Consider the following 21,018-nt stretch of genomic DNA (forward strand, 5'->3'; position numbering starts at 1 on the left):
GACCGTCTCTGCACTCAGTGATGTCTCTGACACACTGTGCAACCAGGTAAAGATGGTGGTTGGTGTATAATTCGGTTTTTTGATGTTTGGGACTGACTGCAGGTAGCTTCAGTGATCAGTGCAGAGGTTTGCTGTCAGGAGGCAACCTTAGTCTAATCTGGAGGGATCATTCAAACAGACTGTTGAAGGTTTGCAGTTAATCAACATCCATTTTATAGAGTCAGACAGATTCCAACACGTAATCCACCAACGGTTTGGACCTGTGCAGGATATACTGGACAAAGGATGATGAAGATGGAGCTGCCAGCAAGGAGGAAAAGAGGAAGCCCTCAGAGGAGGTTCATAGATGCAGTGAAGGAGGCCGTGCAGAGGGCTGGAGTGATTGTGGTGAAATAGAAGTTAAGGAAGAAGAGGTCTCTATCAGGCCATCACAGCAGCTGCAGCATCATCTGCAAAGTCATGTGTTTTTATACTGATGAAGATTAAGAGACGTAACCCAATACTGTTTCCTTACTGTGTATCGCAGACTGACTGAAAACTCCTGAACATAGAAGTTGTTTCTACCAAAGGAGGGCATCAGTGTCACTGCAGTGGGATGAGTGCTTACCGGTCCAAAGCTGTTGCTGTCCAGACTGTGGCCGTGATGATCTCCCTCGATCCAGAAGTGACCATCTGGAACTCGAACATAGCGGTTCTTGTAGGCCAGAGTCCTGAAAAGATGGAAAATGAGATAAACTTCTAAGAAAGCAAGAACTTTGTTTTCAGTCAGACGTTCATTATAAATTCATTCAATTTAATCGAGAAGACATTGTCGAGATGACCTGCTGAAGTTAGGGTTAGGGCATCACAGTGGGAAAGAAAGCTGATGGAGGGAACTCTGAACTTGGCATGGTTGTTGGTGCCAGACAGATTGGTCTGACTGTTTCAGAAACTGCTGATCTGCTGGGATTTTCCCACAAACCCATCTTTAGTGTTTACAGAGGTCGGACTGAAAACAAAAAATCCAGTGAGCCACAGTAATCCAGTAACATGCCTTGCTAATGTCAGGGGTCAGAGGAGAGTGCCCAGATTGGTTCAAGCTGACAGAAAGGCAGCGGTAGGTCGAATAACAACCAAAGCCTGCAGAAGAGCATCTGTGAGTGCACAACATGTTGAACTTTGAGGCAGAAGTCCACACTGGGTGTCGCTGCTGCCAGCCTAAAGCTGCATTTCAGAGTCTCACCAGAACTGCAAAATAGAAAAGCATTGAAACATCTTTTGAGTCTCGATTTCTGCGGCGACATTCGGACGGTAGGATCAGAGTATGACGTGAACAACATGAAAGCATGGCTCCATCCCGCCTGTATCAGCAGTTCAGGCTGGCTGTGGACTGACTGCAGGAGAGTTTTTCCTGGGTCCCAACTGAGCATAATTTAAACTCCGCAGCCGACCTGAGTAATGTTTCTATGTCCATCTCTTTGTGACCACAGTGAACCATGATGGCTCCACTCATGCTGAGAGGACCACAATTAAACTCCTCAATTCAAACACAGAAATACAACAAAATCAAATGTCGCCATTTATATTCAGACTTCAGGCAGCATTACATTTAATGCAACACCAGCATTGGAAAATTATTACTGTTAAACTGCAGCGATGACAGCAACTACACCCATTTTTACTGATGCATGAAATAAATCAGGTTCCAAGTATTGATGGCAGTGATAATAAAAGAAAGAAATGTTCACCAGAATTATGATGGTTTTGTAATTTCCACTGTTTGTTTTCAGTTCAGTTTAGGGTCAGTTAGTTATTTCAGTTATATATTTATATTTTATCACACCCAGCTTTATTCTTTGATTTAACTTTGGATATCTATGACGACCCGACTCAAAAACAGAACTGACTAGGACTAGGAATGACTAGGAACAAAGCTAGCGGGCTAACTGTAGCCTGCATGATGTTATTTTTTTCAGTCACAATACAGTAAAAATATAATGACAACTACTCACAAGGCAACTATACAGGCTGCCTGGATGGAGGCAAGCTGTCCAACTTGGACTGACTGCAGTCACTCACACTTTCACACTTAAAGTTCATTTACTCTGAATCAGATGATGAGGTTGTAAACTTCAGCCTTTTCCTGTAGTTTTTTCCCAAAACTGACAAAAACAACAAGTGAACCAAGCAAGTCTCTTTAAACCAAATGAGAATGTTTAGTCCACTTATCCGCTCTTTAAGTCTGACGTCATTAGCCGTTTCTGGGTCCAAAGTCAAACGAACACTGCACCATCGCTGAGAGTTACATAATAAATAAAATGATCAGCATTCTGCTTTACCAGGTGTAACAATTAAGTTTAACATCCAGGCATCCATGAAAACAGGATTTATGAAGTTTAACAGAGTTAGAAGTTAGCGGAAGTTAGCTCGCTAGCTTCCACCTAAACATGATATAGCATGTTCTGAGTGAGAGGTTTCTGAATAAATTAAAACGTACAGCTCTGCTATCACTTCCAACATAAATGAAGACAGAAAACTAAACAGCAGTGACGTTTGTAGGGTTACTGAAGTTTGGCTAGCTGGTATATAATGATGTGGTAAATGGACTGATTCTTACATGGCGCTAGGGTTGCCAACTCCCTGAAAAATAAATAAGGGACACCTCGTGGCCAGGGCCGGGCGACCCAGTTGTCTTCACCCTTCCCAGTTTGGTGAATTTTCTAGCTCTTTTTTTGTGTGTGAAATTATTTTTTTAACCATTTGACTTGAAGTTGATTTAAGTAGATGCATATTCTATTCTTTGTGATATGAACACATGTGAAACAAATGATCATTTAGCCATTTATTTTTAGCTCAAAATGACAACATTAACACAGTAAAACAGGTCTCTTTCTTAAACAGAAGCCTGTCATGCTTAACTTTTGAGAATATAAGTAAATCTTTCTTTAAAAGCACTCTGTCCTGCTTAACTTAAAATAATAGAAAACAATAGAAAGAAAAACATTCTTGTAACAGTGCACATTTAGTGCATTTAGTACAATTGGCTTCAGCTGAGGTATTATTTCAGCTTTTCTAATGCTAATCAGCTGCTCCTGTTTGTAAACCCGCTTGTTCCCATGATTATGCATCTTAACTCATCATCATTATTCATCTATGTATTACTTTTATGTATTAGTCATCAATTTGTTGTAATCATCTATCCTTGCAGTTGTTTATTACACAAAATAAATTATATTATCACACTTCTGGCCACATAGCGCTGATATTCACTGCACATGCCCATATTAACTTTTTCCAGCCAGGTGTTTTCCTTTTCCCATTTTTCCCTTTCTCTGAACAAACATTGCTGCTCTAACGCTGGGCTCACACTGTGCGGTTTTAGGCCCATTTTGAGCCGATTTTTGAGTGATCGGACCGATTTTGGCCTTCATCGTGCATCGTGTAGTATACGTGGGGTAACGAGAAGTGATTAACACCTCACGACCAACTCCCGATCATCAATCGCTCGTGAGGGTCTCACCACAGCCGCTCACACTGCTCGCGCGCAAACACGTAAACGTTGGTGTAAAAGATGGAGCAGCACGGCTGTGCAGCGTGTTATCTGGACACAAGCGATGGAGGCACACAACCGTGAAAATAGTTGGATTTACATTGCTGCTCAGTCACAGCTGCCCGATCAATGTTTTTCATTAGCAATTTAGCAAAGTTGATGGTGGTGGTGTGTGTGTCTGTGTGAGTGTAATGCTGGGCTCGCACTGTGCGATTTTTGGCCCATTTTGAGCCGATTTTTGAGTCGTGCGACCGTTTTGGCGATCGGCCCGATTTTGGCCTTCATCGTGCGTCGTGTATCGTGTAGTATACGTGGGGTAACGAGACGCGATTAACACCTCACGACCAGCTCCCGATCATCAATCGCTTGGTCGGGAGGGTGTCACCGCAGTTTGTCACACTGCGCACGCGCAAACACAAATGTCGGCGAAAAAGACGCCGCAGCACGGCTGTGCAGCGTGTGATCTGGACACAAGCGATGGAGGCACAACTTGTAGAACTTTGGAAAGCTCATCCGAGCCTTTTCGATGTGGCCTCAGAAATTATCACGACACAACAACTGTGAAAATAGTTGGATTTACACTGCTGCTCAGTCACAGCTGCCCGATCAATGTTTTTCATTAGCAATTTAGCAAAGTTGATGGTGGTGGTGTGCGTGTCTGTGTGAGTGAAAGACTGAGAGAGCGACAGATTTTCTGTTATAACCTTCATTTTATGGAGGCACAGTGTGAGTACTCAGGAGATAAGATGTACCACAACGTAAGGAGTGCTCTGACACGTTGATAAATATGTTTTTTTCCTTTCTCGCAGTCGATTAGATGAGATGATAAGGCTGTATGAAAAAATGTTCCTATTAAGGGCCGTATAGTGTGAGACCTGCATCGTGACCTACCAACTTCTAACCCCTGCGAGTCAATCGTGCAGTTTGAGCAGGAGCTGAATAACGTGACTGAAAAAATCGCACAGTGTCTGCCCAGCTTTAGGTGTACTGTCGTCCGAGACTTGCACCGCAGTGTCGGCGTTTGTTTCCCTGTTGGCCATGCTTCTTGTTGTGGTCATCTGTTGTCTTCCGGTATTTTCTCCGTAAGCGACCTTTCCTCGACCAATGAGATGAGCGGTAATCTGAATTGTCATACTCGAATTGTCATAAGTGTGCTGTCAGCTCATTGGTCACAAAGCAGGAGAGGGGCTGGGAATTATGTTTTCAAACAAAGCGTTAATTCCATTAACATTTATAGACTACTTTTGATTCTCACTGTATTACGGGACAAAGTGCGTCCCTTATTAGCTCAATACGGGACGTGTACTTTTGTTTCGAAATACGGGACGATTCCGTATTTTAAGGGACGGTTGGCAACCCTACATGGCGCTTTTCTACTCTCCCAGAGTACTCAAAGTGCTGTATACACTCATTCACACTCATACAAGCACTTCTATATTCAAGTGCAATCTAACCAACATTCACACAACTTGGGGTTAGAAACTTGCCCAAGGATAATTTGGCATGCAGACTGGGGAAGCCAAGGATCGAACAACCAACCTTCCAATCAGTAGCTGATCTGCTACGTGATCGCTAGCGACACAGCTATGTTAGCATAAACACACTGAAGCCTGCAGGATGAACACCAACTTTTTTCCACTGGATAAAAGTTAACGTGAGGGTTCCTGATGGTTAGAGACAAATGCAATTGCATGGCAGGATGCTGTAAATGGACCAAACTTCAGTCAGGAGAACAACTGAGATAATCCATCCACAATATGAGGTTAGTCATTCATATACTGCTACATGGGCTGGAGTTACATCATAAGGGTTTAAAAACTGAGCTTTGAAATGAAGAGCGATGATAAAAACTGAGAGAAGCCGACAGTGATCACTGACTGTTTTGAGGGGCTTGTTCAGATTAAATAGAAAAAGATACAAAACATTAAAACATGTTAAAAACACAACAGCCTTAATAAACGTAGGGTAGTTTGGGCTGGAAGCAGGATTCATACGTCATCACTTAAAGACCGGAGTGGCCAGATTGCATTAATTCTACTGCTAGCTGCTATTCCACACTTACCGTTTGTGTACTCTGCACATATATGGTACCTGTTGTATCTCAGATTGCAAAACACACCCAACTACAGGAGGGCGCTTAGCTCAAATTGCAGCATACACCTGGTAGCTGTGTTGGATTGAGGTTGGATCACATTCACAACATAAACAAACTGCTCTGGAGTTCATTTGAAACCTGATCGAGATGTGTTTTTGGTTCACACCAGAACAACTGTAAACTGATAATTGCTGTGTCTTATCATCATTTCATTGCCTTAGTGATGCACTAAAGTCACTCTGACGACTGCAGCTGACTGCGAGTTGTCCGAGACCTGGTCCTCATCTTCAAAGGTAACATGGATGCAAGTTGTTTGCACACGGTTGGAATCATTTTGATTGTGTTACGGTCTCTAACTGTAGCATTAGCTAATGTTAGTGGTGTTGCTGGTATATCTCCAAAAGTTGATTCTGTTCATCTGGACGTAGCGTTTTGTGGGAGAAACATTTCATCACTCATCCAAGTGACTTCTTCAGGCTCAGCTGACTGCAGGTTTCAATCTTATAAACAGGACATTTGCATAATGAGTGAAACCAGCCCACTGAAGGAGCAATGGGCTGGGAGGTCAGTTCCTTAATCTTAATTATGCAAATTCTCATGACCATTGATCAACAACCACTGATCAATGGCCATGAGTCCCATTCACAGAGAGTTGGGGAATGGCTACAATCACAAGTGCATTTTCTGCTTTTAGCATGTTTCAGACTTTTTGTATTGTGCTTTTAATCTTAACAGTTTCTGGAAACCAAACAGGAGCTCACAAAATGATCTCCAGCGGTAAACTGATCAAAGTGTTCATGTGGGAAGACAAAAAAAAGAAGATGAAAATCAGGAGAGAATAGCCGTTAACGTTTTCATTGACGGTGGATCAAATTATCGCCTTCATTTCATTATCCTTAATCATCAGCCTCCAAATCATCTCCTGCAGCGTCACTTCCCTCCGTCACCTTATCGCTCAAACAAAGATCTGATCAGAGGATTCAGCCTAACAGAGGTGGTGGAGGGGGGCGGTGCTCATCTCGTCCTGCAGCCGCTTCAGTTAGCTCGTCGCGTTTATGAGGAGAAGGTCCGACGCCCTTCATCATCCCTCTGGACTGTTACGAGGCTGTTCCAGCCCTGATTTATCATCCAGCTTGGGAACATTGTGAATTATAGCCTCAGTGACTTTTTAAATGGAAATTTGTCTGCAATTCCTCACGCATGTGTGTGTGTGTGTGTAGGTTGGTCCTGCAGGCTGACCAAAGAGGCCTTGGATACATAAATATTGATTTAGCCATAGCAGCTGAATTTACTGACTCGCAAAGGAAAAGAAATAAGAGAAAACAAGCTGGGACCTTTTTGCAGAAATAAAAAGGTTGCAGTTTATATGACACCAATTCTCTGCTACATTTGACAAGGAATGAGTATGAAATCTTTAAAGAACCAAGGACAATTGAGTTTACTGCATTTAGTCTTTCATTCGACTCAGCTTGGTGTGCTGTGGTGATGAATCAGAGCTACAAGAAAAAGAAATCATCATCATTTGTGGTTTAAAAATCCATCCCAGCAGTTATTTTTTGATGAAATGTAAATTTTCTAATTAACTTTTTTTCCATTAACATGCCTGCCGTGCTTCTACATCAATTAGTGCGTTCTCCACGTGCACCTTTCAAGTGAGTAAAAAGGTGCGACCTTGATGTTATCTCCACAGCGAAATTAGCAGCAGAGCTGTGGCCTCCCAATCTGTTTTTAATATCTTTAGTGCCTTTGAGCAGAATTTCATAGAAAACCTAGAGAAAGCTGCGTCTTAATAATCCCAGTTTGGGAAAATGCTGCATTAGAAGCACTCGCAGCTACACCGACTGAGCTTTTACAGTTAAAGTGCTTCACAAGTAAACTTACTTTCATATCTGTCGGTGTCTGGTTTTCTTTGAGGTCTTTCTGGATTACAAAAGAAAATAATATGCATAATGTAAAAGGTATTTTACTGCTACAAAGGCTCTCCCAGAGAGACGAAGAACATGCATTTTATAAATATACATATAACTGGATAAATGCTGCATAAGAATCTCTCAGAACTGACGGAGCTTACTGCACTGGCTTTGAGCTCTTTGAGTAAAAGCGTAACATATAGAGTCATGTGGAAGTCTTCTCATGTTATGAGTACGTGTTTGACTGATCCTGTTGTTATAGCTGTGTGTTGTAGTTTGTCATGTATGCATCATGTGGTGTATTATGTAGTTTGTGTACGGACCAAATCTGGGGGGGATGCTGCAACAGTCTCCATGCTGCAGAGAATGCACTGTGGATAGTAACGGCTGCATGGTGAGGATTGCTTTTGATTTCTCAAGCACATTTAACACCATCCATCCACTCATAACGAGCACGAGCGTCAGGGTGATCCTGGGCTTTCATGATACCTTTGAACTGGTCTTTTTCCAGAGTGGAAAGATTGTACAGCATACATCTTTAATGACTTTAAGAAAAACTGTTTGGGGGTTTTCTCTGATCCCCACGGGTCAAAGGTATACATATAGGCTCAGATATATACATATATGCCCACTAATATATGGTTAAATAACTCTTAGCAAGTTGCTCCTCAACCAGACGTTTTTGGTACCCATCAACATCATCCCAGCATAATCCAGTCTCATATTTTTCCACTCTTCGTAGCAGAATTGGAAAACTGTCACTAAACTGTCCACGTTTCAGCCATCTAGCTGTTGATTTGAGAAGTTGAAGAATTTAGATTCATTATTCCATCCACTGTGGCTAATGTACCAGGACCACTGGCAGATACTACCGCCACCATGTTTGACAGCTGTTGCACTGTTCTTAGGTTGAAAGTCTCATCTTTACTCCTCCAAACATACTTCTTGTCTTTGTGGCCACATAGCTCAGTCTTGGTCATGTCTGAAAACCGTACATGGACAACTGCAAAAGTTTTGATTTTGTAGCTTCTGTCTTTGTTGGCACCCTCTCAGTCAATGGAGATGCAAAACTGGCCTCACTGTTGACGCAGGTGTTCCAGCAGTTTCCAGTTCAATTCAATTTTACTTATACAGCACCAAACCACAAACGCCTCAAGGTGCTTTATATTGTAAGGTAGACCCTACAGAGAAAACCCAACAATCATATGACCCCTATGAGCAAGCACTTTGGCGACAGTGGGAAGGAAAAACTCCCTTTTAACAGGAAGAACCAGGCTCAGGGAGGGGCGGGGCCATCATGGAAGGCTTGAGCCTCGGTGGTTCCTTAACATCCTAACCAATTTCCTCAAACCTGAGATGAACAGTTTGGGTCTTCTTACAGACCTCAGTAAAGCAGTGACACACCTAAATAACTTACACTAACATACAGTTGTTGAACTGATGATCTTGAAATCTGCAATTGTTTAGAAATGGTTCAGAGATGGTTGCTAACGTGTTTAAATCTGGTGTAAATCTTGTGCAATCCTTCCACACTGGAACAGTTCAAAGAAATCATAAAAGCTCAAGGTTACCCTGACATTCATGCTTGTGATGAAGGGGTTACATGAAGAGGATGTGGAATCTTCAATACCCCGCATCCAGACTGACAGCTAGACAACAAGTAGCTCCAACTTTCAGAAGAAGGAACTGCTCTCAGAGCTGGAGATCGACAATGTACAACACAAATGCTACAGCAAGGGGGGGGGGGACATCAGGTCATTCTGGGTGTCTCTCATCTACTAGCATTTCTACTAACGTCTCATCAATGGGTGCTAACTGAAGGCCAGACAGTCCTGATCCCCGAGGATCATCTACCAAGGTGATGCCCTGTCCCCACTGTCGTTCTCCGTAAGCCTGAACCCCCTCAGACTACGGAGTGGAGCAGTTGTCAGCCACCTCCTCTACATGGATGACATCAAGCTGTATGCCAAGAGTGAGCGAGACATCACATCATCCACACCGGCAGGATATACAGCAATGATACTCAGACTGGAGACGTGTAGTCGGATAATAACAAAGAGAGGGAAAGTAGTCAAAACCGAGGCGCTCAAACTACCAGAAGGCAACATCGCAGACATCGAGGACAGATACAAGTACCTGGGGATCCCGCAGGCAAATGGGAACCATGAAGAGGTCGCTAGGAAAGCTGTAACCCAGACCCAGCACCCTGAGACTGTATAATAAATGGAAGGAATGAGGCCGGGAACTGATAAGTGTCAGTACCACTGTTGAAGATGAGACAACATCCACGAGTACATCAGGAAGATGCCCACAACCGACCGAGTGCTCAGTGAATACCTCAGACAACAGAAACTCAAGAAAGAGGAGGAAGGAGAGGAGCCATCATGGAAGGACAGGCCCCTGCACGGTATGTACCACCGGCAGATAGAGGTGGCTGACATCCAGAAGTCCTACCAGTGGCTGGACAAAGCTGGACTGAAAGACAGCACAGAGGCACTAATCATGGCAGCACAAGAACAAGCTCTGAGCACAAGATCCATAGAGGCTGGGGTCTATCACACCAGGCAAGACCCCAGGTGCAGGCTGTGTAAAGATGCCCCAGAGACAATCCAGCACATAACAGCAGGGTGCAAGATGCTAGCAGGAACATCTGTGCCGAGTATGGCCTGGAAGTCCTGAGGTCAAAATCAGACATGCACCCTAGGGTGGTGGAGAATGACTGTGTCTAAGATCCTGTGGGGTATATCTTGCTGTGGTCTGCTGGGGGGAAGGGGGGGGGGGCATCTGAGCTGGTAACACCGACAGACTGAACAAACTGATGAGGAAGGCGGGCTCTTTGATTGGCTGCAAACCGGACACTTCTGTTGCTGAACAAGCTGTTATCCATCATGGATCATGCTGACACCCTCTGCACCACTTACTGGACAGGCAGCTGTGTCCAGTGTGTTCGTGGGGTAACTGCCTCATCTCACAGAATGAACAACTCCACCCAGCATGACATCCTGGTTCCTGCTGTGGGAGTGAGTTGCTCCAAAGTTTCCTGGAGTAAGTTTTAGTGGTGGAAACTCGAAGAGAGAAAACAGGCACCCAAAATAAAGAGATCTGACTCAGACCGTCCAATTTACCTGGTAACTGAGACACAAAGTCAGAAAAGAATCATATGTACCAAACAATCACACAACTGCTTGAGAAAAGCATGATCACAGAGTCCATTCATGCTCAAAATGATCTCATCCTCATCTAAAATATCTCATATTTTGGCTTTGTGACTCACACACAGCTCCAACAAGCCTGTGATCCACTTAGTTTTTTTTAATAACAGAGCTTCAGAAGTCTTCCGGCGTGTCCCCAGACTAACCTGAGATGGACAGGATCTTGTTTCGGAGGGCTGAACTGGGACACACTCGCCCCAAATGTACTTATCCACAGAGAAATGACAAAAAGAGCGCAGAGTGACGCCACAGACGCCTCGAAGAGCTTCCAGATGCTACAAACTGCCTCATCATCACTGTGTGAACACAGCAGTGGATTTTTCACCGGCTCTTCTCCACAGAGGGCTGGTGTGCGTCACTAAGATGATGAGGGAGATGTTCCACTCACACACAGTCACATTTTTACTGTGACACACACACACACACCTCCTTCCATCAGTGTTAACAGCAGCTGATGGATGTTACAGCAGAGGTTGGGAGGAGTTTAATGAGGCCGAGGTGGACAGCTGCTGAGAGATCCACACGGTCAGGTAAACCTGCTGCCTGCGCTCCTCAAGGCCAGTTCAGATGATTAGGTGTTTGGACCGGACACGTCGATAACGATCATTACATCTCCATCTGTTCATGCAGGGAAATTCCAGTGCTAATAAAGTTTTCCACTAATTTTCCCTCCTAACGAGTCCGCGTGTCTGCTCTATGATTTCTGACATCGGCTGTCAGACACTACAGACACGGCTCAGCATAATTGGATGGAAATATGTGCACTGAGAGATTTACAGGTGGGTCTCAGCATGTATGGATTCCTGAACTGTCCTGTGTAAAGATCAAACCGAGTACTAAAGCTGCCAGAGACACAGGATTAGCTCTTTCTGGAAGTACTTCTGATAAAAACATATGAACTCTGAAAGCTGGTGCTAAATTCATGCAGCTCTGAACAATATTTCATACAAATAAATACTGATAATTAGACGTGCTTTCAGAATATTTACCGATTCTAACTTCACTGTAGATGTTATGTAAACATAAATGGTTGTTTCTCTCTGTTAGCACTGCAATACACTGGTGACCTATCCCAGGTGTACTCGACCTGGGCGCCCACTTCCGATTACAAGGTGACAGCACGGGTTGGCTGGCTGGAACCGGTCTCTACTCACAGACAGACCGGCAAAGGTTTGCTGATAACTGCAAACATATTTCGACCTATCAGAGTCCGTCTGCACCGACGACTGTGACTCGTCTGCGCTGCAGTTCTCAGCTCGTTGCATTCTCATTATAAAAGCAAAGTTGCTGAGCTCCTTTGTCATTCTGCAGTTGATTCTCCTCTTTCAGAGCTGCTTTAATTCTTGATGTTGCAGATTCAACAAGGAAGCATTCCTCAGAGATTTTGGTCCGTGATGACGTCACACAGTCACTGATAATGAAAATCTCCCATAAAATCACATCTTAAAGGCGCTCTACTGCAGCGGTCACCAACCTTTTTTGCCGGTTTATGTCCAACAATGTTTTCACGGACCGACCTTTAAGGTGAGATTATTATAAGATTTATTCATAACACACGGGAAAAGACCCAGGGAAACTGAGTTAACGATAAAAACCCTGAAAAACTAAAATTTCACACCCGAGCCTCAACTCGGTACCAAACAACTCACGGACCAGTACCGGTCTTTGGCCCAGGGGTTGGGGACCGCTGCTCTACTGGACTGAGATCTGTGCCTGTGGAAGTAATGTGGGTACAGGGAACTCATCGTTATGTTCTATGCACAAGATAGTCTGCGGCGCGGTGTGTTATCCATCAGAAGGAGGAGGAGGGATGCACATGGTCAGCAACAACACTCGGGTAGGCTGTGGAGTTCTGAGCGCCCCGGTGTGTACCAGGAAGATATCCCCACACCATCACACCAGCAGCAGCCTGACCTGTTGACGAGGGGCAGGATGGAGCCAAGCTTTCATGCTGTTTAAACCAAACTCTGCTCCTACTATCTGAAGCTCGCACGCAACGTGTTTCCATTATGGGATCGTGTGAACTGTTTCCTGTTTCCTGTTCTTAGCCGACAGCAGCGGTCTCAGTGTGGTCTTCTGCTGCTGCAGTCCATCTGCTTTGAGGTTGCTGCCATGTGATTGGCTGTTTAATGTACCAAATAAAGTAAAGCTGTCGACGAAGAATTAAAATGAATCAGCGTAAACACAAAAGAGGACGATCTTTAGCTCGTGTGATGATCAGAGTATCGATCAAAGGTTTTGGCAGACTTCTCAAACTGTCGTACTGCACAGTACTGCTAAAATCATCCAGCGTGTATATCATCTCCATCTCCTGATTCAGATGGTAACATCACACATGCAGCACCCACATGATGCATCAGGTCACATCAGCTAACTGTGACACAGAAAGCGACCGCGCTCTGACAGGCAGCACGCGCCAGCCTGGCAACCAGCAAACACCATAGCGAGACCCTGCAGCAGCGCGCCAGACACTGAGAGGAAGTGGCAGATCGTACCGCCGCGTTCACGTATCATAACACGCCATCGTCATGTGATTCAACCTGGCAGCTGTTGGAGTCAGACGCCTCTGTGCAAATTACAGGTCACCTGCTGGTGATGGGATGAATAATTAACCAGCCTGTGATGGGTTTCATATCAGAGGTGGCGCTGATGACGCTCAGCCCGTACCACCCTATCAGGTCAGCATGAATCACAGCTGAGCCCAGAAACGCCCGCCACATAGAAACAACAGCTTCACAGACTCGCCCCCGAACAGCCCACGCTGCTCGTAAATCTCCCGTTGGTGCTGTCAGGACACACAAAGTGCGACCTGTGGCCTGCTGCAGGAGAATCGGCGGATCTGAATTAATAGCAGCACATCAATAAAGTTTATTTGTCTGTTAAAGCTTTAAAGGTCTCCTTCCAGCAGGAAGCACTGACATGAAGAGTCGCTCCAGCTCCAACCAAGCGATTCACACAATAACACCTTAAATAATGTCTTCATACGGGAAAGAAGTCTTTCATTTGCACATAGAAAGCTCACGAGTCCTTCAGCAGTTTAAACAGCAGATGAACCTTTATGGACCAAACAACCAACACCCTCATATGTTTGGAAGACACTCGAGGTTAAAGGGCAAATTTACAACTAAAAGTCACCATGCTCACTGTCCTTGTTGCAGGAAGTGCAGAATGGTGAGATTGGCTTTACTCTGACAGAGAACCAATCACGAACATGGTGTTGGTCAAAATGCTGAAGTAGAAGCTCAAAAATGAGACTTTACTGACCACCTTTTACATTTGTAACATGCTTCATAGCTGTCTGTCCATTTTAAAGCAGATGCCACATTGTAGGTTTAAGTGCCATTATTTTTCCATCCAATCAAATGTGTATCCTGGTCTCTTCCTATGCTGAAACAGGAGGCATCCTATCCTATCAAATCACCTCAAATGTTTTAAACACCATGGATCTCATTCTGTTCAGTCAATACTCGTGCTCGTGATCGGGGTAAGTAAATAATTCATTAGCTTTGGTGCTACGATGCTCCACCCGATCTTCTCTTCTCATGAACAACATAAACTTCTTGACTCTAGGTGGCGACTTAATGTGGACTTTTCCAGCTTTTCAATTTTGGCCGTCTGGATCTTGGTGTTCAGAAACCAGACATGAAATTCTAATTTTAATAACAGGAGGAGGCTCATTCACACCGATATCTCTGTTATCATCAGTAGTGGTATACCATGGTCCTTTAACAGGAGTAAATTAAGAAACACAAGCACATTATAAGCTCTCATTGAGGAGTCCTGCAGCAATTTTCCAAAAGATAAGAAAGCCATAATAAATTCCCATCATGTTGGGGGAGGAACTTTCAAAATTCAGCATTGCCCTACCTGCAGAAAACTCATCTTCAAAGAAATAATAAAATAATTATTAACCATAAACAAACCTCTTAAGATTACTTTAATTAACAGGGGCCAGAGGAGGAGCCAGACATTTGAAACACCCGGGGCTTAGCCCTAAAGGGTAGTATGCATGTGGGATTTTTTTTTTTTTTTTGAGGGGGGGGGGGGGACTTAACCAAGACATAACCACAATCAGAACCAGATGATAGTAGCACTAAAAATCATCATAGACCTGCACTACACTTATTTATTTAATTCTACCAAAGTCCAATATTTAGATTGAGAAAAGTTTATATAATTATTTAGCCTTGTTGTGCAAACAAGCCTGCAGAACTTAATAAATATAGAATTTGAAAAATAGCAAACCTAAAAAGAAACACTAGGTACGAGATACATGAGTACCTATGATACGGTGATACTTTTAGTAAGCAACCATTTGACTAACATGTGTGTCTCACCTGCTCTTGTTCATCTCTGTTCTGTCCTCATTCTCCATCTCAATCTCTGCTCCTCTCTCTCTCTCTTTGTGCTGACAATCATCAAATATACAGTTGAAACCAGATATTTACAAACTCTTCAGATCAAAACAAACACTTTTTTAATTGTAACATCAAATCAGACTAAATGTTTATTTTTTTAGATTGATAAATATAAAAAACATATTTGTTAACTTTAAGAGTAAAGAGAGAAACTGTCTGTGTTTTTTAATTGCAAATGGCACCAAATTGTATTCAAACTGAGCCACACTTATGGAGCTCCACAGTTCTTTTCCTGGTGTTTTGGTTGACATCTCTTGATTTTCCCATTTCAAAGAAGAAGGCTCTGTGTTTTGCCTTATATGCATCCACAGCTGTGCCACCAGTTTACTCACATGGACTCTACTAACCTATCAGAAGCTTCTTCAGCTCAGAATGGAATCGTCTGGAGTTTTCTTATTAATTAACAATAAACTTAGTGTACATGTACTCCTAAATTTAATGAAAGTGATAAAAAATAGACAGCTCTGTCTCTCTTTATTCTGACATTTAACTAATTCAAAATATATTTCAATATTTATCTAAAACAAAAGTTTACTCTAAATTGATGTTGTACAGTAAAAATGTTTTATGTTTTCTCCCTAAAGTGTATGTAAATATCTGGTTACAAATGTGAATATCCTGCTGTGTACTGAAATCCCTCTTGTTTTGCATAGAAATATACTGAACAACATACAAAGCATAATATATAAAATAACATTTACCTGAGTTTTTTCTTTGAAAGAACCCTCTCATGTCCATTCTTATATTTCAGTACATAACTGAAACCGAATTAGTCGGGGAGGGTAAGAACTGAAAATATGAAATAAACACACGTAAGCTAAGACTCTCTAAAAAATAGCATTTGTTCGGCTTTTCATTTCGCCATTTGTTGATTCACTTGAAGAGCAAGTAAAATAATATTGGTCAAGTGATCAGTTTCATATCAATCTTTCGTGATTCACCGTCATATTTACATTATTTGTACGGTACGAATGATTTGCTTTGGTACCTGGTCAAACTTAAGCTCTCCTTAGTATGGCTGGCTCCGTCTCTCCAACAGTGCACTCACAGGTAGCAGCTGCCCCGCCCCCTCGCTCAGTCGCTTAGTGCCTGAGCTTGGATCATACCAATATCAGGGGGGGATTCATGCACAGTCGTAAATTCCCACAGTGTGCACTATGTGCTTCGAATATTGTGTGTACTTTTTGTTTTATACAGTTGTCAGCCAGGCCTCTAACTATGAAAAAATTACACTCCAAAATACCCCGGGCTTCTGACAAAACAACCCGGGCTTAAGCCCCGTAAGCCACCCCCACGCTCCGCCCCTGACAGGGGCTGAAAGTTGAACCAAAATAAATCTAAAATCAAATAAACCCTCGTTTGGATCCCCCCACTACAAGGGGATCTGGGAAGGTCCAACTGGTCTCCCTTCTTAAAGATGGGAACCACCATCCCAGATCTCCACGCAATGTTGTAGCGGCGTGTCAACCAAGACAGCCGACAACATCCAGAGCCTTTAGGGACCCAGGGTGAATCATTCACTCCAGGGACCAAGCAGCTGTTTAACTGCCTCAATGTTGGTTCTGTTGGCTTCATCAGGTGGTGGCCTCTAGATCGCACTGGAGTGGGTAGCAGTTGAGTGTGAAGCGGCATGAATGAGAATTAGCACCTCCAAGTCTGAGGCCTGGTTCTCAACTGCAAATGGGTGGAGTGCCCACTCTGGGTGGAGGAGTTTAGGCATCTCTGGGTCTTGTGGGGAGCGAGAAATCGACAGATGGATTGGTGAAGTGGCTGCAACGATACGTAAGCTGTGCCGGGCTGTTGTGCTGACGAGAGCTGAGAGTGAAAGCAAAGTTGTTGATTTAGCGGTTGATCTATGTCCCCACCCTCACCTGTGCTCAACTCAGCTCTGACCGAAAGAACGAGATTATTGTGGCGAATCCACTTAGCCAAAAAATGGATCGGACATCAATTGTAGAAACGAGTCTTTATATAAGGCTTCAAAAAGGGGAATGTACAACAAATAAACTGCTCGACATCAGAGCAACATATAATGGCTTCCCGAAACTTTCCTTGCTAGCTAAAACCTGAGTAACTTTCATCTACCACAAAGGATTCTGGGAAACGCAGTTTTCTAATGAAATACCTTTTAAATGCTCAATTTTAGCAGAAAATTAAATCTATAATTAACAGCTCTCACTAAACATGTGGCTAACACTTAAATCACTTACAAAATAACCAAAATGCTGTTATCAAACAAAAATCTGCGATAAAGTTACAACAGAGATTGAATTGGCGCAAATCAGCTTCCTCTGAAGGGTAGCTGGGCTCTCCTTAGAGACGGGGTGAGGAGTGGTACTCCAATAATCACACAACTGGCATAGTAACTCCAACTTTAATGGTCGCCTTCTTTTGTACAACCACAGAAAAAACGGACCCTCCAAACTTCTCCACCCCCTTTCCCGCCTGCGCGTAGCCATGCCCCACCCCCACTGGACACTTGCGCAGTAGGACACATACATCTTAACAAGGAGTTCAATCATTTGGGAGAGACTCAGAGTAGAGATGCTACAGTGGAGCCAGCTCTGGTGGTGGTTTGGGCATGTCGAGTTAGGAGGTGGTCCTGGGGTTGGCACAGGACACACTTGACAGATTATGTCTCTCGGCTGACCTGGTAACGCCTCGGTGTTGCTGTGGATAAGCTGGCGGAGGTGACTGGGAAGAGGCAAGTCTGGGCTGCTCTGCTTAGGCTGCTGCACCTGAGCCCAGGTGAGCAGTAAAAAAATTAAATAAACAACAGATAAATTGGTGTAATACGAGCACATTTTGGGGCGTAATTTTAGCTCTCTTTGGTCAAACCTTCTCTAAAATACTGTGATGTGCAAAGACAAAGCAAAAACATGAAGAAATATAAAAATGAGACATAAAATCTTATCATTACTGGGACCATGAGACATCTTTATGTGCATTTTTATTGGGAAAAAAAGGGGGGGGGGCTGTTTACCTATTTACCATTGGCTCTGCTGCTTTTCCGAGTATCAGAGGAAGGACAGAAAAAAATAGCCCAGTGGAGCAGTGTTGGTGTTTAATTGCATTGCTTGTCTCATTCTTCAGCTAATGTGGAGGCTTAATGGACTCTGCTGGCCTCGGCTTCAGAGCAGATGACAGCTCGTCAAGGTGATTGACAGGCGTGGGGGCGGAAATTTGACCGAGTCCATTTGAAGGAGAACTAAGAATAGGCCAACTGTCTCAAGACATAAACTTTAAAGATAATTCAGCAGTGAATCATCAAGAGGAGGAAACTGCTCCAACTGTTTGTGCACTGACTCAGTGTAACTGCAGTTTTTATTGAAAGACTTCATGGCATAAGAAAAAAAATTAAAGGTGTAATTAATAACAGCATGGCAGCGGTTTTTATCGTGTGACAAAGCTTATAAGAAAGGCCCATTTCTAATCAGACCCAACCCACAGTTGGTGAAAACACAATAAAAAGCAGCTAAGAGTAAATAATAATGAACCCACGTAAGACTGAAGCCCAGCTGTGGTTTAAACCAAACCAGCTCAATCTAACAGGCGGTTTTAATGCTTTTAATGCCTTTGCTGCCTAAACCACACGGTTTGAACCACATATCTTTGTTGGGCAAACCTGACCAAGAAATTTTGTTGCTTAAACTGCATCAGAAGCGAATATGTTGGCCTCTAGCAGTCCTTCAAACTTCTTATGTCTGTCAGTTCTTAATTGTAAGCCTGTAGGGTATAAAAGTGCTGTAGAAGAGCTAGTCCATTTACACTGCATGAGACAGCTCCAAACAAGGCTGGTCAATCCCAAGAAGATTTGCTTCACGAGGTAGTAGACTTTCCATAGTATGGTTACTATGGGCTGTCAAAACCAGTCCAAGTCGGTGTCATGTCCCTATGTCGATGAAAATAAACTCAGCCAAAGGTTTCATGATTTGAGAGTTTGCCAAAGTTTCTTTTCTTTGAATTTACAGGTTAAAAATAAAGACAGTGATGCTAATGGCCACAGAGAATGTCTGGGGACACGATGCTCTCGGTAATAAATAAAAGGCCGTCTAACGTTCAGACGGTGATGTTTAGGAAGTTGCTGTATTAGAGCCAGTAGCCGGGGCTGCTCTGTTCCCCTGCTGTGTCTCATTAACTGAACTGTGGAGCTCATTTCCTCACGAGAACGTTGCGTAACAGGGCTGAGAACAGCTCCCACTTCCTCCTGAAGGATATCCAGGAAAAAGAGCATGACTCAGTCTCTCTCTCTCACACACACACACACACACACACACACACACAGTGCACTCATACAAGAATATATAAATAGCAATCTGCAGCCTAACTTTCACGTGTTCTTTACATTGGTTCAGTGGTGCAATTTCAAGACTTAATGTAGCACCAGGACAATTCGATCTGATTTAAATAGCAGATTTGTGTCCATAATGCACCAAAAGGTTTCCTCCAACCCGTCAGTCCCACAGCTGAAGCTTGGACCAAAGCGGGTCATCAACAGAACGGCTGAAAAAGGAAAGAATCGAGCTGCTGCAGAGCTCAGAGAGCCGTGCATGAATAAATGCTGCAAATCTCAATGACATGAAGCAACCCTGTGAGGGAGACTGGGTTTTACTGCACTACGTAACGTGATGGCTGCTTGGGCTGGGAGTACCTGAGGTGTAAAGAACCACGAGCACTAAGAGGAAGTTTAAACTCCAACCTGACATTTTACGTATCACAGGCAAGCGGTCGACTACACGCACGAGCTCGGATTTATAAATGATCCAACTGACTCGTACATCTTTCCACATTTTAATTTTGCAGAGCTGCTTGAGACTCGTAAGCCTCCACTGTTTATCTGATGTGTGTACATGCTCGAGTCAACTGGCATCACACGAGTTTCTGGTAAGCCTTTGCTGTGATCCCATCTGCTTGTTGGGTCCTTGCTGTACACGACTAGTTTCAGTTTGAGGCAAGAAAGAGAAAAAAAAGCTCGACACTGCTCTCAGCACTCTGACATGTTAGTTTCATGGTGTGCTGCACCAAAATCCTTTTCTCTAATGCGTTCAGCCTCCTGGTAAATGCAGCACAACACATGATGCCAACAATTCTGCTCCCATTATCAGCGGGAGCCGCTTTATAGTCAATGCAATAAAGTGATGCATCTTGTAGACAAACACTTTAATCTAAAGAAAAAGAAAAGAAAAGAAAATGTTGAACATTGAGGCTCGAAATGTAAAAGAGAGGAGGTGAACGATGGGAAGTAAAGGTCCAGCAGGCCGTGAAACAGCCTCACATACCAGCCACATACCTGAATGACGCAGTTTAAAAAGTTAAACAGTGTACAAAGTGTTGGTGAGTAGTGTGTCTACCCATGAATCATAATGTGAGACGGTTAATGGGAGAGGAAACCCTGCAACAGACTGGCGACCTGTCCAGGGCGCAAGCTGATAGGCTCCAGCCCCCACGACCCTGAATTAAGGAAGTAGAAGAAGATGGATGGATGGAGAAAAAGAAGAAAGAACAAATTTCTCCAGAAATCAATCAATCAATCAAAGTTCTGGTTTTTCTCTGGTTTGACTTTGCTAGGCTGACAAGAATCCAGAAGAAATTTACAACCTGGGAACTAGAAACACACTCGTGGAATGACGCAGCCTTCAGCCGGTGTGCACATGGCTGGATAAATGCGTAAAAGCTGAAGGATGCTTGAAAAACTTTAAAAAAAGGGTTGATCCTGTGATCTGATGTATAAAAAAGCTGAAATGCTGCTCAGTTTGAATCTGTGTGTAAGGAGCTTGTTAAGAAACACATCTGCACACTTTTCTTTCCAAGCTCCTTAGACTTCGATCACCTGGATGATTGAGAACCTTCACAG

General features: G+C 43.5%; 1 protein-coding gene across 1 annotated transcript in view; it reads right to left on the bottom strand.

Annotated features, from left to right (window-relative positions):
* The window catches only part of immp2l (inner mitochondrial membrane peptidase subunit 2), a 208,065-nt gene that overhangs the window by 11,741 nt on the left and 175,306 nt on the right, over window positions 1-21,018 (bottom strand). Inside the window, exon 5 of the mRNA XM_085415037.1 lies at window positions 608-710. Coding sequence (XP_085271163.1) covers window positions 608-710 — 103 coding nt within the window. The remainder of the gene's footprint in view (window positions 1-607; window positions 711-21,018) is intronic.

Source organism: Rhamphochromis longiceps, linkage group LG7, assembly GCF_057381845.1.
Source record: "Rhamphochromis longiceps isolate RC_006_pf linkage group LG7, R_longiceps_female_GT1.1, whole genome shotgun sequence".
NCBI lineage: Eukaryota > Metazoa > Chordata > Actinopteri > Cichliformes > Cichlidae > Rhamphochromis > Rhamphochromis longiceps.